At 48.5% G+C, this 14,556-nt stretch overlaps 1 protein-coding gene across 1 annotated transcript; it reads right to left on the bottom strand.

Moving 5' to 3' along the window:
- Window positions 1-4,577: 4,577 nt before the first annotated feature.
- Window positions 4,578-13,547, bottom strand: Rnd1 (Rho family GTPase 1). The gene is made up of 5 exons (XM_028788326.1): window positions 13,330-13,547; window positions 12,611-12,698; window positions 9,691-9,800; window positions 7,266-7,400; window positions 4,578-5,651 (listed from the first exon to the last, which is right to left on the bottom strand). The coding sequence occupies exons 1-5, from the start codon at window positions 13,447-13,449 to the stop codon at window positions 5,406-5,408; spliced, it is 699 nt and encodes a 232-aa protein (XP_028644159.1). The 5' UTR covers window positions 13,450-13,547; the 3' UTR covers window positions 4,578-5,405.
- Between the last annotated feature and the right edge of the window lie 1,009 nt (window positions 13,548-14,556).

Below are 14,556 nucleotides of genomic sequence, written 5' to 3'. Positions count from 1 at the left end.
AGGAGGAGGAGGAGAAGAAGAAGAAGAAGAAGAAGAAGAAGAAGAAGAAGAAGAAGAAGAAGAAGAAGAAGAAGAAGAAGAGGATTCACACACAAAATAAAAAATTGACTGACCAAAGATAGGTGGAAACTTTTAAAACCTTTTGCTATTATTTGACAGTCTTCCAAGTGTCTGGCTCCAGGCTTGACATTTAGGCTAAAGTTTCTTGTCTTACTTAGTCGACATATCAGTATGAGCTGGGCATTCTTTGATTTTAGTGATAAGGAAAGTGTAACCTACTGCATCTGCCTTCCGAGTCCACAAATCTAAAAAACAGAATTGGATCTGAATCCCTTGGGGTCACATGATCTCAGAGACCTTACCTTTCCCCTTTTCAGAATACTATTCTCTATACACACAAAATATTGATTGTTTAGATTTGTTTATTTTAATTGTATGTGTATGCTTTGTTGTTTTTTTTTTTCTTTTTTTGCCTGTATGCATATATGGGAACCTTATGGTGCTTGGGGCATAAGGAAGCCAGAAGAGGGTGTCAGATCCCCTGTGACTGTAGTCACAGAGAGTTGTGAGCCACCATGTGGTTGCTGGGGATCAAACCCAGGTCCTCGGGGAGAGCAGTCAGTGCTCTTAGCTACTGAGCCACCTCTCCAAGCCCTAAATTAATGCTTTCTAAAAAGAATAAATTGGCCAGGCGGTGGTGGTGCACGCCTTTAATCCCAGCACTTGGGAGCCAGAGGCAGGCGGATTTCTGAGTTCGAGGCCAGCCTGGTCTACAGAATGAGTTCCGGGACAGCCAGGACTATACAGAGAAACCCTGTCTCAGAAAACCAAAAAAAAAAAAAAAAAAAAAAAAAAAAAGAGTAAATTGAGAGTTAGAAAGATAAAAAGGCTGGTCTGAGTTCACAGTGACAGTCTCCTCACACTTTGTTTCAGGACACAGCTAAGAAAGATGCCAGTCTGCAAGTTCCTCGTTGACTTTGCTTTTCTAACTCTCTTACAAATTATTCTTATGATTAAGGACATGAAGACCATTGTTGCTGTGTTTGTGTTGGGTGTGAGGTGTGATGTGCATTCGTGTGTATAGGCACAGGCTTGCCGTGTACATGGAGGTCACATGACAACCTGCAGTCTCAGTCTCTGGCTGTCATCTTGTCATCTCGTCTCCACCTTCCTTCTCACTGTGGAAGCACTGGGATTACAGACACGTCGCACATGCAGCTTTATGTGGGTTCAGGGATTTGAACTCAGACCTTCATGTTTGCAAGGCAAGCACTTTAACCACTGAGCCACTCTCCAGCCCTCGAGATTAGATTTAGTAAGGATCAAAGCTCCTCTCCTATTTGGCAACATGGCTAACAATAAGGGGTACATATAATATAGCTAACAGTGAGGCTTGGTTTGAATCCTGATCTTCTGCATATTATATGCTATATATAATATATAAAATATATAATATGCATATTATATATTAGCTTATTAAATAACATGTTACACGCTATATAGTGTGCATTTTATATTATATAATGTGGTTATATAATATATACACTAGAAAACATGCATATTATATAGTGGATAGTATTTTCTCTTGCATCACTTATAAAACAAAAATACAAAAATAATAATACTCCTTGCCTTACAGGATGGGCTAGCAAAGCAATTCAAAGTGCATATTCTTGACACATACCTGTACTACCAGCACTTGTGAAGGTAGAAGTATCAGCCATTGGTTCAAGGTTACTCTCTGCTACATAGTGAGTTCAAGACCAATCTAAGCTGCATAAGACCCAGACAGTGGTAGTGCATGCCTTTAATCCCAGCAATGGAGAGGGCAGAGGCAGGCAGATCTCTGTGTCTTCGAGGCCAGTCTGGTCTACAGAGTGATTTCCAGGGTAACGCAAAGAAACCCTGTCTCCAAAAACCAAGAAAACAAAACAAAAACAAGACCCAGTTTCAACTCCTACCCTCCCCACAAAACAAACAAACAAAGAGAGCATATTATGTTCCCAAATATAGTGTCAAGTGCCAGTTACTCAGGAGGCTAGCATGTGAGAATCACTGAGCTCAGAGTTGGAGTCTATCCTGGGCAATTCAAAGGGTACTTCCTCAGATGGGGGTGGAGGGGTGGGCCCTAGAGAGTGAGAATGAAAGCAAGATGGGCAAGGAGGAGGAGAAAAGACAAAAGAGAAAAGAAGAAAACAAATTTTAAGTGCGCATTTAAAAGCTAGACTTGGTATCCAGGTGTGGCGTGGTGGCACAGCCCTGGAATCCCCGCACTTAGGAGGTAGAGACAGGAGGATCAGCTGGAGAAATTCCTCTGGTAGGCTGCAACTTGAAACCCTCCTAGGCAGCAGCAGCTAGGCATAGTGGTGCATATCTTTGATACCAGCCCTCCGGAGGCAGAAGTAGGCAGGGTTTTGTGACATCTAGGTCACCTTTGGTTATATATAGTAGTAAGACCCTGTCTCCCAAAAAAGTTCAGGAGTCCTACACTTCCTGGATTTGTATCCTTACTTAAATACTCCATGGCTGCATGCTTTGGGTACACTAATCTCTCCGGACCTCCTTGCCTGTATAATGAAATAGGTAATCATTCAAAAAGTTATCACAGATATACAAAGTGCTCTGACACACAGCAAACATCAAACAAATACTAACTAGTTTTATTTTTGAGGTTAAGTTTATTTAAAGCAGATAAATGAAATGGGGCTGAAGAGAGAGCTCAGCCATTCAAAGCACCAACTATTCTTGCAGAGGACCTGAGTTCAACTCCCAGCACCCGCATAGTAAGGCAGCTTACAACAACCTGTTAATTCCAGCTCCAGGAGATCTTATGCCTCTGGTCCCTGAGGGCACCTGCATTCAGATGAAGACACACATGCACGAGAATGCACGCGTGCACACACACAATTAAAAATAAAACGAAATCTTTTTAAAGAACAGATGCATCATAAGTTATCTTTTGAGACAAGATCTTGCTACATCGTAGAGCAGACTGGCTCCTGCCTCAATTCTCCTGCCTCAGCCTCCCAAATGCTGGGCTGCAGGCATGCACCATGTGATAGTTTGTATATGCTTGGCCCAGGGAGTGGCACTATTTGGAGGTGTGGCCTTGTTAGATTGGGGGTGTCACTGTGCCTGTGGGCTTAAGACCCTTACCCTAGTTGCCTAGAAGTCAGTATTCTGCTAGCAGATGAAGATGTGGAACTCTCAGCTTCTCCTGGATGCTGCCATGTCCCCGCCTTGATGATACTGGACTGAACCTCTGAACCTGTAAGCCAGCCCCAATTAAATGTTGTCCTTTATAAGATTTGCATTGGTTGTGGTGTCTGTTCACAGCGGTAAAACCCTTTAAGTAAGACACACCACCATACTTAGTCATAGTAACTTTTGTTTTGTTTTGTTTTTTGTTTTTTGAGACAGGGTTTCTCTGTATAGCCCTGGCTGTCCTGGAACTCACTCTGTACACCAGGCTGGTCTTGAACTCAGAAATCCCTGTCTCTGCCTCACAAGTGCTGGGATTAAAGGCGTGGGCCACCACTGCCTGGCTTATAGTAACTTTTTAAGATTTTTTAAACTTTACGTATATGGGTAAGTTTTGTGTGCACGTGGTGACCATGGAGACCAGAAGAAGGCATAAGATCCTCTGGAACTGTAGTTACAGATGTCAGCCACTGTGTGGATGCTGGGAACAGAATTTGGATCCTCTGGAAGAATAAGAAGTGTTCTTAAATCCTGGGCCATATGCCCAGACCCCAAAATAACCTTTAATTTCTATTATTATTCTATGAACCTTTGAGAAAAAGAGGTGTGAGTCGCTAAAGAAGAGATGTTAAAGCTATGCTACTATCAGTGGATATTAGAAATGGAAAATCAAAAGTCACCTCTCCTTGAACTCAGGAAATGGGAATTCTAGGAGCCAGCCCTGGGGTCTGAACTAGTCTATGAAGAACCTACTGGGAGTCGGACCCAGGAGCTTGATCCTCTATTTGAGGTGAGCTTTCTCTCTTCAGTCTCTGCAGGGCAGTGGTTTTCAACTTGTGGGTCTCGACCCCTCTGGGGTTGCCTATCAGATAGTTACATTACAATTCATAACAGTTGGAAAATTACAGCTATGAAGTAGCAAGGAAATAATTTTATGTCTGGGGGTCAGCATGTGGAACTCAGAGTCGAGGCATCAGGAAGGTTGAGAACCCCGCTGCTCCAGGGTCTAGGGCAGTGGTCCCCAACAGGAAGTGATATTGTCTCAGCAATATCTAGAGACATTTTTGGCTGTGACACTTTGGCACATGGTACTCTCATTAGAACCAGGGATGCCAGGACTTCAGCTGAACATCATACCCTACATAGACAGCCCCTTAAAAAATACAATTCTCATGTTCACAGTGTCAGCATCCTGAGGTACGGAAGGAAGCCCTACTCCAGGACCAAGGAGCTCTTTCTTGGCTTACCAGGATGTGAATGGGATTCAGAGAAATAGGACAAGGTGCTAAGGATCACAGAGACAGCCACTCTAACTCCCAGAAAGGGATATGAGACAGCTTTTCCCTGATAGTCACAAAGAACAACACAAACCCACCAACTTCTTCATATGTTATATTTCATTAATAAATAGGTTTTCTTCTTTAAACACAAACATATAACAGATTGAAGCGCTCCCCCCTCCCCCCAATTCCAAAGACAAGAGTCTATAAAACAAATGCCAACTGTACCGCCCTAAGGGCAGGAAGTCTGGTGATCCTCCATCAGTCCTGCCTCCACAGCACCTCCCGACACACACATTCTTCAAGAGAAGGGGACCTGGGGCTTCTCCCTTGGGTCCCAGGGACTTCAGTGAGAAGTGTGTGAATGTGTGATGTCACTTCTCCAGGACACATGGGCTATGCAGAGGTTTCCTTCTTCGGTCTGGTCAGCCCTCGCCCTCCTGGTTTCAGTGATGAAGCATCTGGGCTAAGCCCCCAAGGGAGCTGCCTCCAGGATCCCCGTTCTCCAGTCTGTTGCTGCTTCTTAAAGGGGAAGAGAAGGGATCAAGGACCCCGCCCACCCCAAGTCTGCATGGGAACGCTGTGTGGAAGAGGCGTGATGTTGAAGGCAGGCGAGGCCAGCGTGTCCCCATTTCCCCAGTACCCGTCCTTCCTTTGGAGTAGGGGGACACTGGGGTAACGACCCCCCCACACACACACACACAGCCTAGTGTCTGGCTTGGGGTGTGATGGTTCTTGCTTAATGTCAGGCCTTCCTGTCAGGTCTGACATCTTCTTCAGCCCCATTCCTGTCTCCTAAAGCCCTCTGTGGCCATCTGAAAACGTCACATCCGGTGTCTTATGCTGTCTCATCCTCCCTCTCCCCGTGCCTCTGCACCCCAAGGGAGGAAGTGGGGGCTGTCTCCCCCGCCTCCGGCTCCAACTTCACATGATGGAACAGCTTTTGGCCTTTTCCTTCTTGAACGTAGACGAGATGAGTTCGGAACGACTCGGGAGGTGGAGTAGCCGCTTGGAGAGACTTCGGACGGGGCTCTTCGGGGGCACTGGGCTGGGCTTGCTCAGACACACCATGGATACCGTCCGGAAGATGCTCTGGATGCTCGTCTCTGAAGTGAAAGCCGAGCCCTCCAGGTAGATTTCTGCGCCCAACTGCTTGGCTATCGCACAGCCCTGTGGGAGGAGTGCGATCATTAACGAAATGGCTTAAGACCACCTAGGGAACAGCATGGCATTCTTTCCAAACATCACGTGCCCTCTCAGGTGTCCTCGTTAGCAAAACATCAGGATTCCATGCGTCACCCCACGTCGGGTCCTCCCCCAACCCCTGCCAGCATTCACAAAGGAGAAGACTCACTGCACCTTAGAATCACCTACAACGGTTTAAAAAGTGTACTGATGCCGACCAGGTGCTGGGGATGTCTGGGGATGGCACAGGCCTGAGGTCTTTAATGGACCCGGGACTTCAAGCATGGTAACCAAAACATTTTTAAAACATATTTCTTTCATGTGAGTGTCTGTATGTCCGTGTGTGTACTCACGCCACGGCATCCATGTGGAGGTAGGGGACAGCATAGGGAAGCCAGTTCTCTCCTCCCGCCACGTGGGTCTCAGGGATCAGGACTCAGATCATCAGCTTAGTGCCAATTGCCCTTCCCCTTTAGCCCCTCATGTCAGGATGTCCCGCCCCCAGGTGATTCTAATAAGAAATATCAACAAACATTCTTGTTTTTGTTTGTTTGTTTTTCGAGACAGGGTTTCTCTGTATAGCCCCAGCTGTCCTGGAACTCACTCTGTAGACCAAGCTGGCCTCGAACTCAGAAATCCGCCTGCCTCTGCCTCCCGAGTGCTGGGATTAAAGGTGTGCGCCACCACTGCCCGGCATCAACAAACATTCTTACACTTTTGTCCACATTAAAATTATTCCAGGGACTGATGAGATGTCTCAGAGAAGCAAAGAGCTCCCACCAAACTTTACAACCTGAGTTCAATCCCAGAAACCCATGTGGCGGAAGGAGAAAACCAATTCTTGAAAGTCCACACATTGCTGCCAGGCAGTGGTGGCCACACCTTTAATCCCAGCACTCGGGAGGCAGAGGCAGGCGGATTTCTGAGTTCGAGGCCAGCCTGGTCTACAAGATATCCAGGACTACACAGAGAAATCTGTCTCAAAAAAAAAAAAAAAAAAGAAAAGATAAGATAAGAAAAGAAAAGAAAAGAAAAAGAAAGTCCACACATGTACCACTCACACAATTAAACAAGTAATTAAAAAGTATCCTCTGGTCTTGTCAGAGAAATACAGATTTCCGAATCTTTCTCCCAGAGTTATTTTACAGGCAGGGAGCACAGAATTCAAAATTCTAACAGTCACTTCTTTTTGTTTGTTCGTTTTAATTTGGTTTTGTTTTTTTGAGACTGAGCCTTATTGTGTAGCCAGGCTGGCCTCAAACTTGGAATCCTTCTGCCACCGCCTCCTGAGTTCTGGGATTACAAACTATTACAAACTATATCCAGCTCTAACAAGCATCTTTAATGAGTCTGATACATATGGTTTCAAAAAAAAAAAACCTTAAAAATGCTGGCACACACGGGAGAGATTTGCAGGCTAACCTATGATAAGACTCTAAGTAAGTAAGTTCCTGCTAAGCCAACCCAGGGGACATTTTGCTATTTATAGATAGCCCCCCAATACTAACCCTATCTTACCATAGCCTATTCTATCTCACCCGTGCACACATGTCCATGCACACCCACAGAAGCACGTGCACACATCACACACACACACACCTGCTCATAGGAGATGGGTGCCTGCTTCTGGTAGGACAGTTCCATTAGAGTACTCAGGTCCGTTCGAAGATCAGTCTTGCAGCCAATAAGCAGAACACGTGTGCTGGGGCAATAGTCAAGGATTTCTGTTCTCCACTGAGGGTTGGAGCAAAAAGGGAGATAGAAGGAGAAAGCAAAGAAAGTCAGTGACGGACAGACACCCGGAGTCCAGCTGGCACTGTCGAGCGCACTGCTCGGATTATCAGGTCCCAGTCTTCCCTCTGAGTCACGGCATCTCTGCTGCACTAATTACATCATCTTCCTGCCCATGAGGCCTTTGGTGGCACCAGTGTGCTAACCCAGGATCCTGTCCCTTCAGTCAACAGTACAGTCACCAACAGGAATACAGGGAAAGTTTCCCACTACCTGCCACACAGAAAAGATTTGGATCTGTCTTCTTTCCCTAGTCGAAAGGCAAACAAGCCCTGAATAGCTGGAGTGAGGCAACTTCTTCCTTAAGGAGCTAGGCAAGCCCCATAGTGTCTCCTGCAATGTCTCAGTGTAGATAGATCCCACCACTCAGACCCAGCTAATTGAACCCTGACCAGCCTGACTCAGTGGGACCGAGATCACAGTCCACAGAAGCTGCTCCCAAAAGGCCTCATTCCACACATCACTAGAAGGTTCTCTGTGCCTTCAGTACCTCCCCTAGCCTGGCCTCTAGGAGGCTAGTATAGGAGAAAGAAAAGGCAGAAGACTGAGGGGAAGGAGACCCAGGTTCAACCCAGAGCCACACAGCTAATGGTAAGACCTCAAGCAAAACAAGTGTTTCCTGGCTGATGGACAGCAGGATTAAGGGACAAGAGCCCTTCTTGTTCTTCTAGGAAGAAACTATACATTTACTCACTCCTCTGCTCCCAATCCTGGGTGTTACCCATGGCCTTTGCTTATGCTAGGGAAGCACTCCCTAACTGCAAACCATCCGGAGCTCCATTTGATTTTTATTTGGAGGCAGGGTCTCACTAATTTGTCTGATCTTGAACTTGCTCCACAGCCCAAGGTAAACTTGAACTTAAGAGTCTCCTGCTTCAATCAAAACAACCCTGAGATTCCATCTCACACCAGTCAGAATGGCTAAGATTAAAAACTCAGGTGATAGTAGATGCTGGCGAGGGTGTGGAGAAAGAGGAACACTCCTCCATTGTTGGTGGGACTGCAAGATGGTGCAACCACTTTGGAAATCAGTCTGGCGGTTCCTCAGAAAATTGGACATAGCATTACCCGAGGATCCAGCTATACCACTCCTAGGCATATACCCAGAAGGTGCTCGAACATATAACAAGGACATATGCTCAACTATGTTCATAGCAGCCTTATTTATAATAGCCAGGAGCTGGAAAGAACCCAGATGTCCTTCAACTGAGGAATGGATTCAAAAAATGTGGTATATTTACACAATGGAGTATTACTCAGCTATTAAAAACAATGAATTCGAGAGGTTCCTAGGTAAATGGATGGAACTAGAAATTATCATCCTGAGTGAGGTAAGCCAATCACAAAAGAAGACACATGGTATTCACTCACTGATTATTGGATATTAGCCTAGAACCTTGAAATGCCCAAGATGCAACTCACAGGCCACATGAAGCCCATAAAGAAGGAAGACCAAGTGAGGGTGATTCGGTCCTTCTTAGAAGGAGCAACAAAATACTCAAGGGAGCAAATATGGAGACAAAGTGAGGGACAGAAACTGAAGGAGGGGCCGTCTCAAGACCACCCCACCTGAGTATCTATCCCATGTGCAATCACCAAAGGTAGATGCTGATGTAGAAGACAGGAAGTGCATGCTGATAAGAGCCTGATATGGATATCTCCTCAGAGGCCTTCAAGAGTCAGACATATTCAGAGGCAGATGCTCACAACTAGCCATTGAACTGATCATGGGGTTCTCAATAGAGGAGTTAGAGTGAAGACTGAAGGAGCTGAAAGGGTTTGTGGCACCATGAGGAGAGCAACAATACCAACCAACCACAGCTCCCAGGGTCTAAACCACCAGCCTGGGAGCACTTAGTGGGGGATCCAGGGCTTCAGCTGAATACGTAAGAGTGGAGGGCCCTGCTGGGCATAGGTGGAAGAAGAGAACCTTGACCTCATGAAGGCTGGATGCCCCAGGGGGTGGGAATTTTGAGGGTGGGGAGGTGGGAGTGGGGGGGTGTAGATAGAGGTTACATCCACAGAGAAGAAGGAGGAGGGGCGAGGGGATTGGGGGTTCCGAGGGGGTGGTGGGGGATGGGGTAAGGGGACAACATAGGAAATGTAAATAAATCATCCAAAAAAAAAAAAAAAAAAAGAGTCTCCTGCTTCAATGCCCCTCCCCTCCCCCACCCCCACCTCTTCCCCCTCCCCCACCCCCAACCCCACCCCCACCCCCTCCAGCTTTGCTTACCTTCTTGAGTGCGCTATCCATGGTCTCTGGACGGCTGATGTCAAAGCATAGCAAGATTGCATCTGAGTCGCTGTAGCAGAGTGGCCGGACGTTGTCATAGTATGGAGAGCCTGGTGTAGGGGGAGAAGAGCTGAGAGCGGGCTACTGCGTCTTCTCTGCTCTAGAGGCCTAAGTACAGGGATCCCTGGGGAATGTAATTTTTTTTTCTTTCTTTTCTTTTTCTTTTTTTTGGTTTTTCGAGACAGGGTTTCTCTGTGTAGCCCTGGCTGTCCTGGAACTCACTCTGTAGACCAGGCTAGCCTCAAACTCAGAAACCTGCCTGCCTCTGCCTCCCAAGTGCTGGGATTAAAGGCGTGCACCACCACCACCTTTAATCCCAGTGGGAATGTAATTCTCGATCCCTTCACTTCCCGCCATGTATCAGGGCACTGAGCTATTTCATAGAAACTTGGGACATGACCATCTCAGGACCACCATTTCCCTTGGTCCTAAAGGAGGGGTAAGCAAAGGGAGTGGAGTCACCCTGAATAGGTCTGAGTTTCCTACAGTGGGTTTAAGATCTACTCATATCAGAGTCCCAGAAGATGCTGCCAGTGCCTATGGAAAGAAAGGCAAGGATTGGTTTCAGGTTCCCTTCACCGGAGCCTGTCCATCCTCTGCTTCCTTCTCCTGCGCTAGGGTCTCCCAGTGAAGAAATAGCCTTGCCTGTTACATAACTGGCTGCCTTGATTCTTTAGGGGTAAAACTTCAGGAGCTTCAGGAGGTTGATGAGGGAGGGAAAAGCATCTGGAATTTGGTGTTCTACTCTTTACCCACCCGAGTCAGCTTACACTGAAAAGGGCAAAGGGAATCCGGTGGCCCCCACCCCTCAGATCTCAGGGAGGCAATCTCAAAGACCAGGAACACCAATCGCTGTGGAGTGAGAGGCCAGAGCAAGGGTCCTTGTCAGAGGGGAAGAAGGCAATTCAAACCCAGGGTCTAATGGGGTAAATGCTAAGAGCTGAGCCTGGCCCCCCTCCACCCTGGGTAAGGAACAGTAGCAGATTTGGAATCCAGACAATCCGTGCTTAGAATAGCAAGCAGCCCCTCTCCCTGTACTGCAATCACCATGGAAACTGGGGGGAATCCAAGCTGAGGTGGGGGTGTCGGTCATAAAAAAGAAGAAGTAAGGGGGAGTTGGATAGCTGCCTGCTCCTTCAGCAATCCACCCCCATCTCGTACTTAGGTGAAGTGGGGGCTGGACCACAGCAGCACTGAGGCAGGGGAGTGCTGTGGTACTGGGGGAAGAGGAGGGGGAGGGGATCAGGTCTCCATTTTGGCTCCAAGCAATCCCCCTCCCCTAAGACCGGCAAGTGAATAACAGAAACAGGTTCAAGCCTGCCCCAAACGTAGGGAAGCTGCATCTTACACATGACTGCTATCTCCTCTGTCCTTACAGGGACCTAGTTTAAAACAAGGAGAGCTGAGTGCCTCCATCCTTTTGAAATGAGGGAGTGGGGTGTGACCTGGGGTAAAAAGACCATCCTAGCTGATGTTCCATTATCTGGGCTGGGATTCCAGGGCTGTGAGAGGAGGGGGGAACAGCCAGGGTGGTAATGAGGAGAGGTGAGCCGAAGCAAGGTTCAGGGAGGATTGGAAGGTGGGAGGATAGAGCAGAAGAAAACCCATACATCACGCAGCCTAGCTGCATTCTGGTCCGATCCAGCCAGCACATTGCAGTCCAGGATAACCAGAACCCTGCTTCCCCTTTCCTGGAACTGCAGCAGAGGACCCGGTACCTGCCTGAGGAATTTTGGTTGTGGGGAGAGCAAAAGAAATATCTATTGGTTTCTGTTTACCCATTCCTTATCTCCAGTCTTCCCAGACCTCGAATTGGAGAACAAGCACAAGATTGCTTCACAGAAGCGGGGTGGCATATTTATCACACATGCAGGAAAGCCTCCGTGATCTACAGCTTCCCTATAAACTCAGCTCAAGCTTTGGTAAAGCATGGGTTTTTCTTTTCTTTCTCATATCGCTGGCCCTTACTCTTTTAATGATGTCTGAGACAGACTGTTAAAAAGAGGGACTGGGGTAGAGAAAGTGGGAAGGGCTCAGAAGCAAAGCAGGTGTTAGCCGAGCTCTAAGGGTTTGGGGGCGGAGAGTGGGGAAAACATTGCTTTCTACATACATTTCCAAAAGACAGGGCATCTCCAACTCACCCCAGCCCAGGGAGAAATGGTAAGAACTAGACCCCATGCACTCCCCTGGACACCAACCCCAGCGTGGACATGCCCTACATTTACTGTCTCCCCTATCCTCCAAGACATCGATGCTACATCGTTTCATCTCTGAGCCGCAGCCTCTGCTGGGAGGGCTGAGTGCGGCAAGCAGACAGCAGAGACCTGAGAAGGGGATGCAGGAGGGTGATATTCCCTCCAAAGCGGGCGGGCGGCGGGGTGGTTCTCTGCCCCTCCACAGTTGCCTTCCTCCTACCTCTCATTTAACTTTGCTCTGGAGAACTAGAAAGGGAGGGAGGGGGAGGAAGGGAAGAGAGAGAGAGAATGTGTGTGAGACAGGAGAGAGAAAGAATGTGGGTATGAGAGAGAGACAGAGAGACAGAATGTGTCTATGAGAGAGGGACAGAGACAGAAACAGAAGAGATGTCTGGTGCTCCCAGGGACTACTCAGTGGTCCCTTCACCTCACCATCCAGAGATGAGCTTGACCAGAGACCCAAGTGGCTCCCAGGCTGTTCACTGCTTTCCAGGATCATCCAAAATCATCAACGCCCCAACCAAAGAATTTTTACATTCCTTCCTTTGCTTTCCTGGCAAGCACCTATCCTCATAGGTAGATCCCCCCACACACACATCCCTTAAAAAAGCAGCCGCAGCTAGCCAGTGGAGATAGGATGGGGCATTTGGGGGGTACGGTCTTACCTGAGGTATCCCAGAGACTAAGCTCCACTCGCTGTTCCTCTGTCTCCAAACAGGCTGTGTAATTCTCAAACACGGTAGGCACATATGTCTGTGAGCAGACAGGGAACACTCACACCCCGGCAGCATACCCTTAGACCCCCACACCAAGTGTTGGCTACACACGCGATTAAACACTAAAGTGTCAGATGAAGAGAAGCCAGAGGAGGGGGCCCACGGGGTATTGTAGAGGTACTGGCCTTCGCTCCTCAGCCTGGGACAAGCCCCCCACATCCTGGCTGGTCTGAGACACATACATATGCATTTTCATCTCATCTCTAAATGTGTCCCATTTTTCAGAGCCAGAAGCCAGTTTAAACCTCAGTCTTCTGCCCTCTAGTCCCTTTGCACAGGTGAACAGGTGAACAGGCGAAACAGCAGAAGCCTGCCAGGGGCCACCCTCATAGAGCCTTACAGAAGGGGCAGGCAGGTACTGACTGCGTCGAGAATGAAGCTCTCGGGAGCCTCCAGGTCTCAGGGATGAAGGGAGGTGGGAGGGGACATGATGGGTAAAGAAGTGAGGAGGAGCGGGATGGGCGGCAGAAGTGGGTCAGGTCTCAGGGGAAGCAAGACAGGGCAGTCCTCCAGCCAGAAGGCAAGGCAAAGTGGGAGCGGCCTGCGGGTGGAGGAGATCGCTGTCCCGGACAGGTGGGGACCGACCCCGGGCCGGCAGGGGAGCTCACCTCGGGATAGCAGTCTTTCGCTAGCACCTGTAACATCGCCGTCTTCCCACACTGCACGTCCCCCACCAGCACGAGTTTACATCTGACCACCACTGGCTGCGGTGCCCGTCTCTCCTTCATGGCTGCAGCCTCGGAAGGACGTGGACTCGGGCTCAGTGAGGAGGAGATCGCGCCTCAAGTGTCCGCACTAGCACGCTAGACTAGATGCCGGTTCCCTGCCCGCCTCCGACTGAGGCGGAGGCTAGCAAGGCTCCGTTATATGTCTCAGGCTGAGCCAATCACAAGAGGAGGCGGGCTCTGCCGAGACCAATCCCTAAGGTGGGATCCCCTGCAGCAGCCAATAGTAGGAGACTCCGAGTCAGCGCCCTCTTCCTCTCTTCCCTTTCTGTTAAAGCTGCAAGGTGGCTTCCTCCTGGAAGGGGATTCCCACGCTTTTTGTGTTGCTGTTAGGAGGTCAGGAGGGGACCGGAAGTAAAGCTAAGTGATCTCTGAGTATCTGTGAGTTAGTGCCAAGACCTATAAAGACCTATCCCAGGAAGACAGCAGGACCTGCCTACACTGTGGACAGGTGGCATCTCTGGGGGAGAGAGTGACTCCTTAATTTTATATAGTTCCTATTCACACTGGATCCACTTCTGGAATTTTCTAATAGAAGTCCCTGCTGTCCCTCTTTTACACCCCGACACCCTTCCTCGGGAATCGCCTTCACCAAATCAAGAAAACAAGAAACTACAGCTCCTGACAAAGAGAAAGGCAAACTAAACAAATGAGGGAGTCCTCCGAATAGGTACAGAGAAGAGAAAAACCAAACAAGCTGCTTTCTGCTGGCCAGGAGGCTGCACATGCCAGGCCCGGCGAGAGCCGTGTCAAGGTGTTTTGTTCTGTGACCTGGCTTCAGCGTCTGGGATGAATCAAGGGCAGGTCTAGTTCCAGGCTGATAGCAACAGACTCTGACGCACTGATTAGTGTTACCTAGTGAAAGTCCAGCCTGGATGCCAGGGCTGGGCCTCCGGGATTAGAAATTGGAGACCAATCGTTTTAGATTGAGATAAACTACAAACTGCCGACTGGCCCTAGCCTGCGGAGCCTCCATGGCTTCTGCAGACCCCTCTACTAGACAGATATATGGAGGTACACAGCTCATATAAGCCGCTGGCAACCAAGGAAGTCCTATGAAGCCTCCAGAGAATTGGAGGCCAATTTTGGGCAAACTTGAGAACAACCTAG

The sequence above is a fragment of the Grammomys surdaster genome, unplaced genomic scaffold, assembly GCF_004785775.1.
Source record: "Grammomys surdaster isolate TR1022 unplaced genomic scaffold, NIH_TR_1.0 125742, whole genome shotgun sequence".
NCBI classification, from domain to species: Eukaryota; Metazoa; Chordata; class Mammalia; order Rodentia; family Muridae; genus Grammomys; species Grammomys surdaster.
The sequence above is the reverse complement of the archived record's forward strand: the minus strand, read 5'-3'. Positions and strand labels throughout refer to the sequence as shown.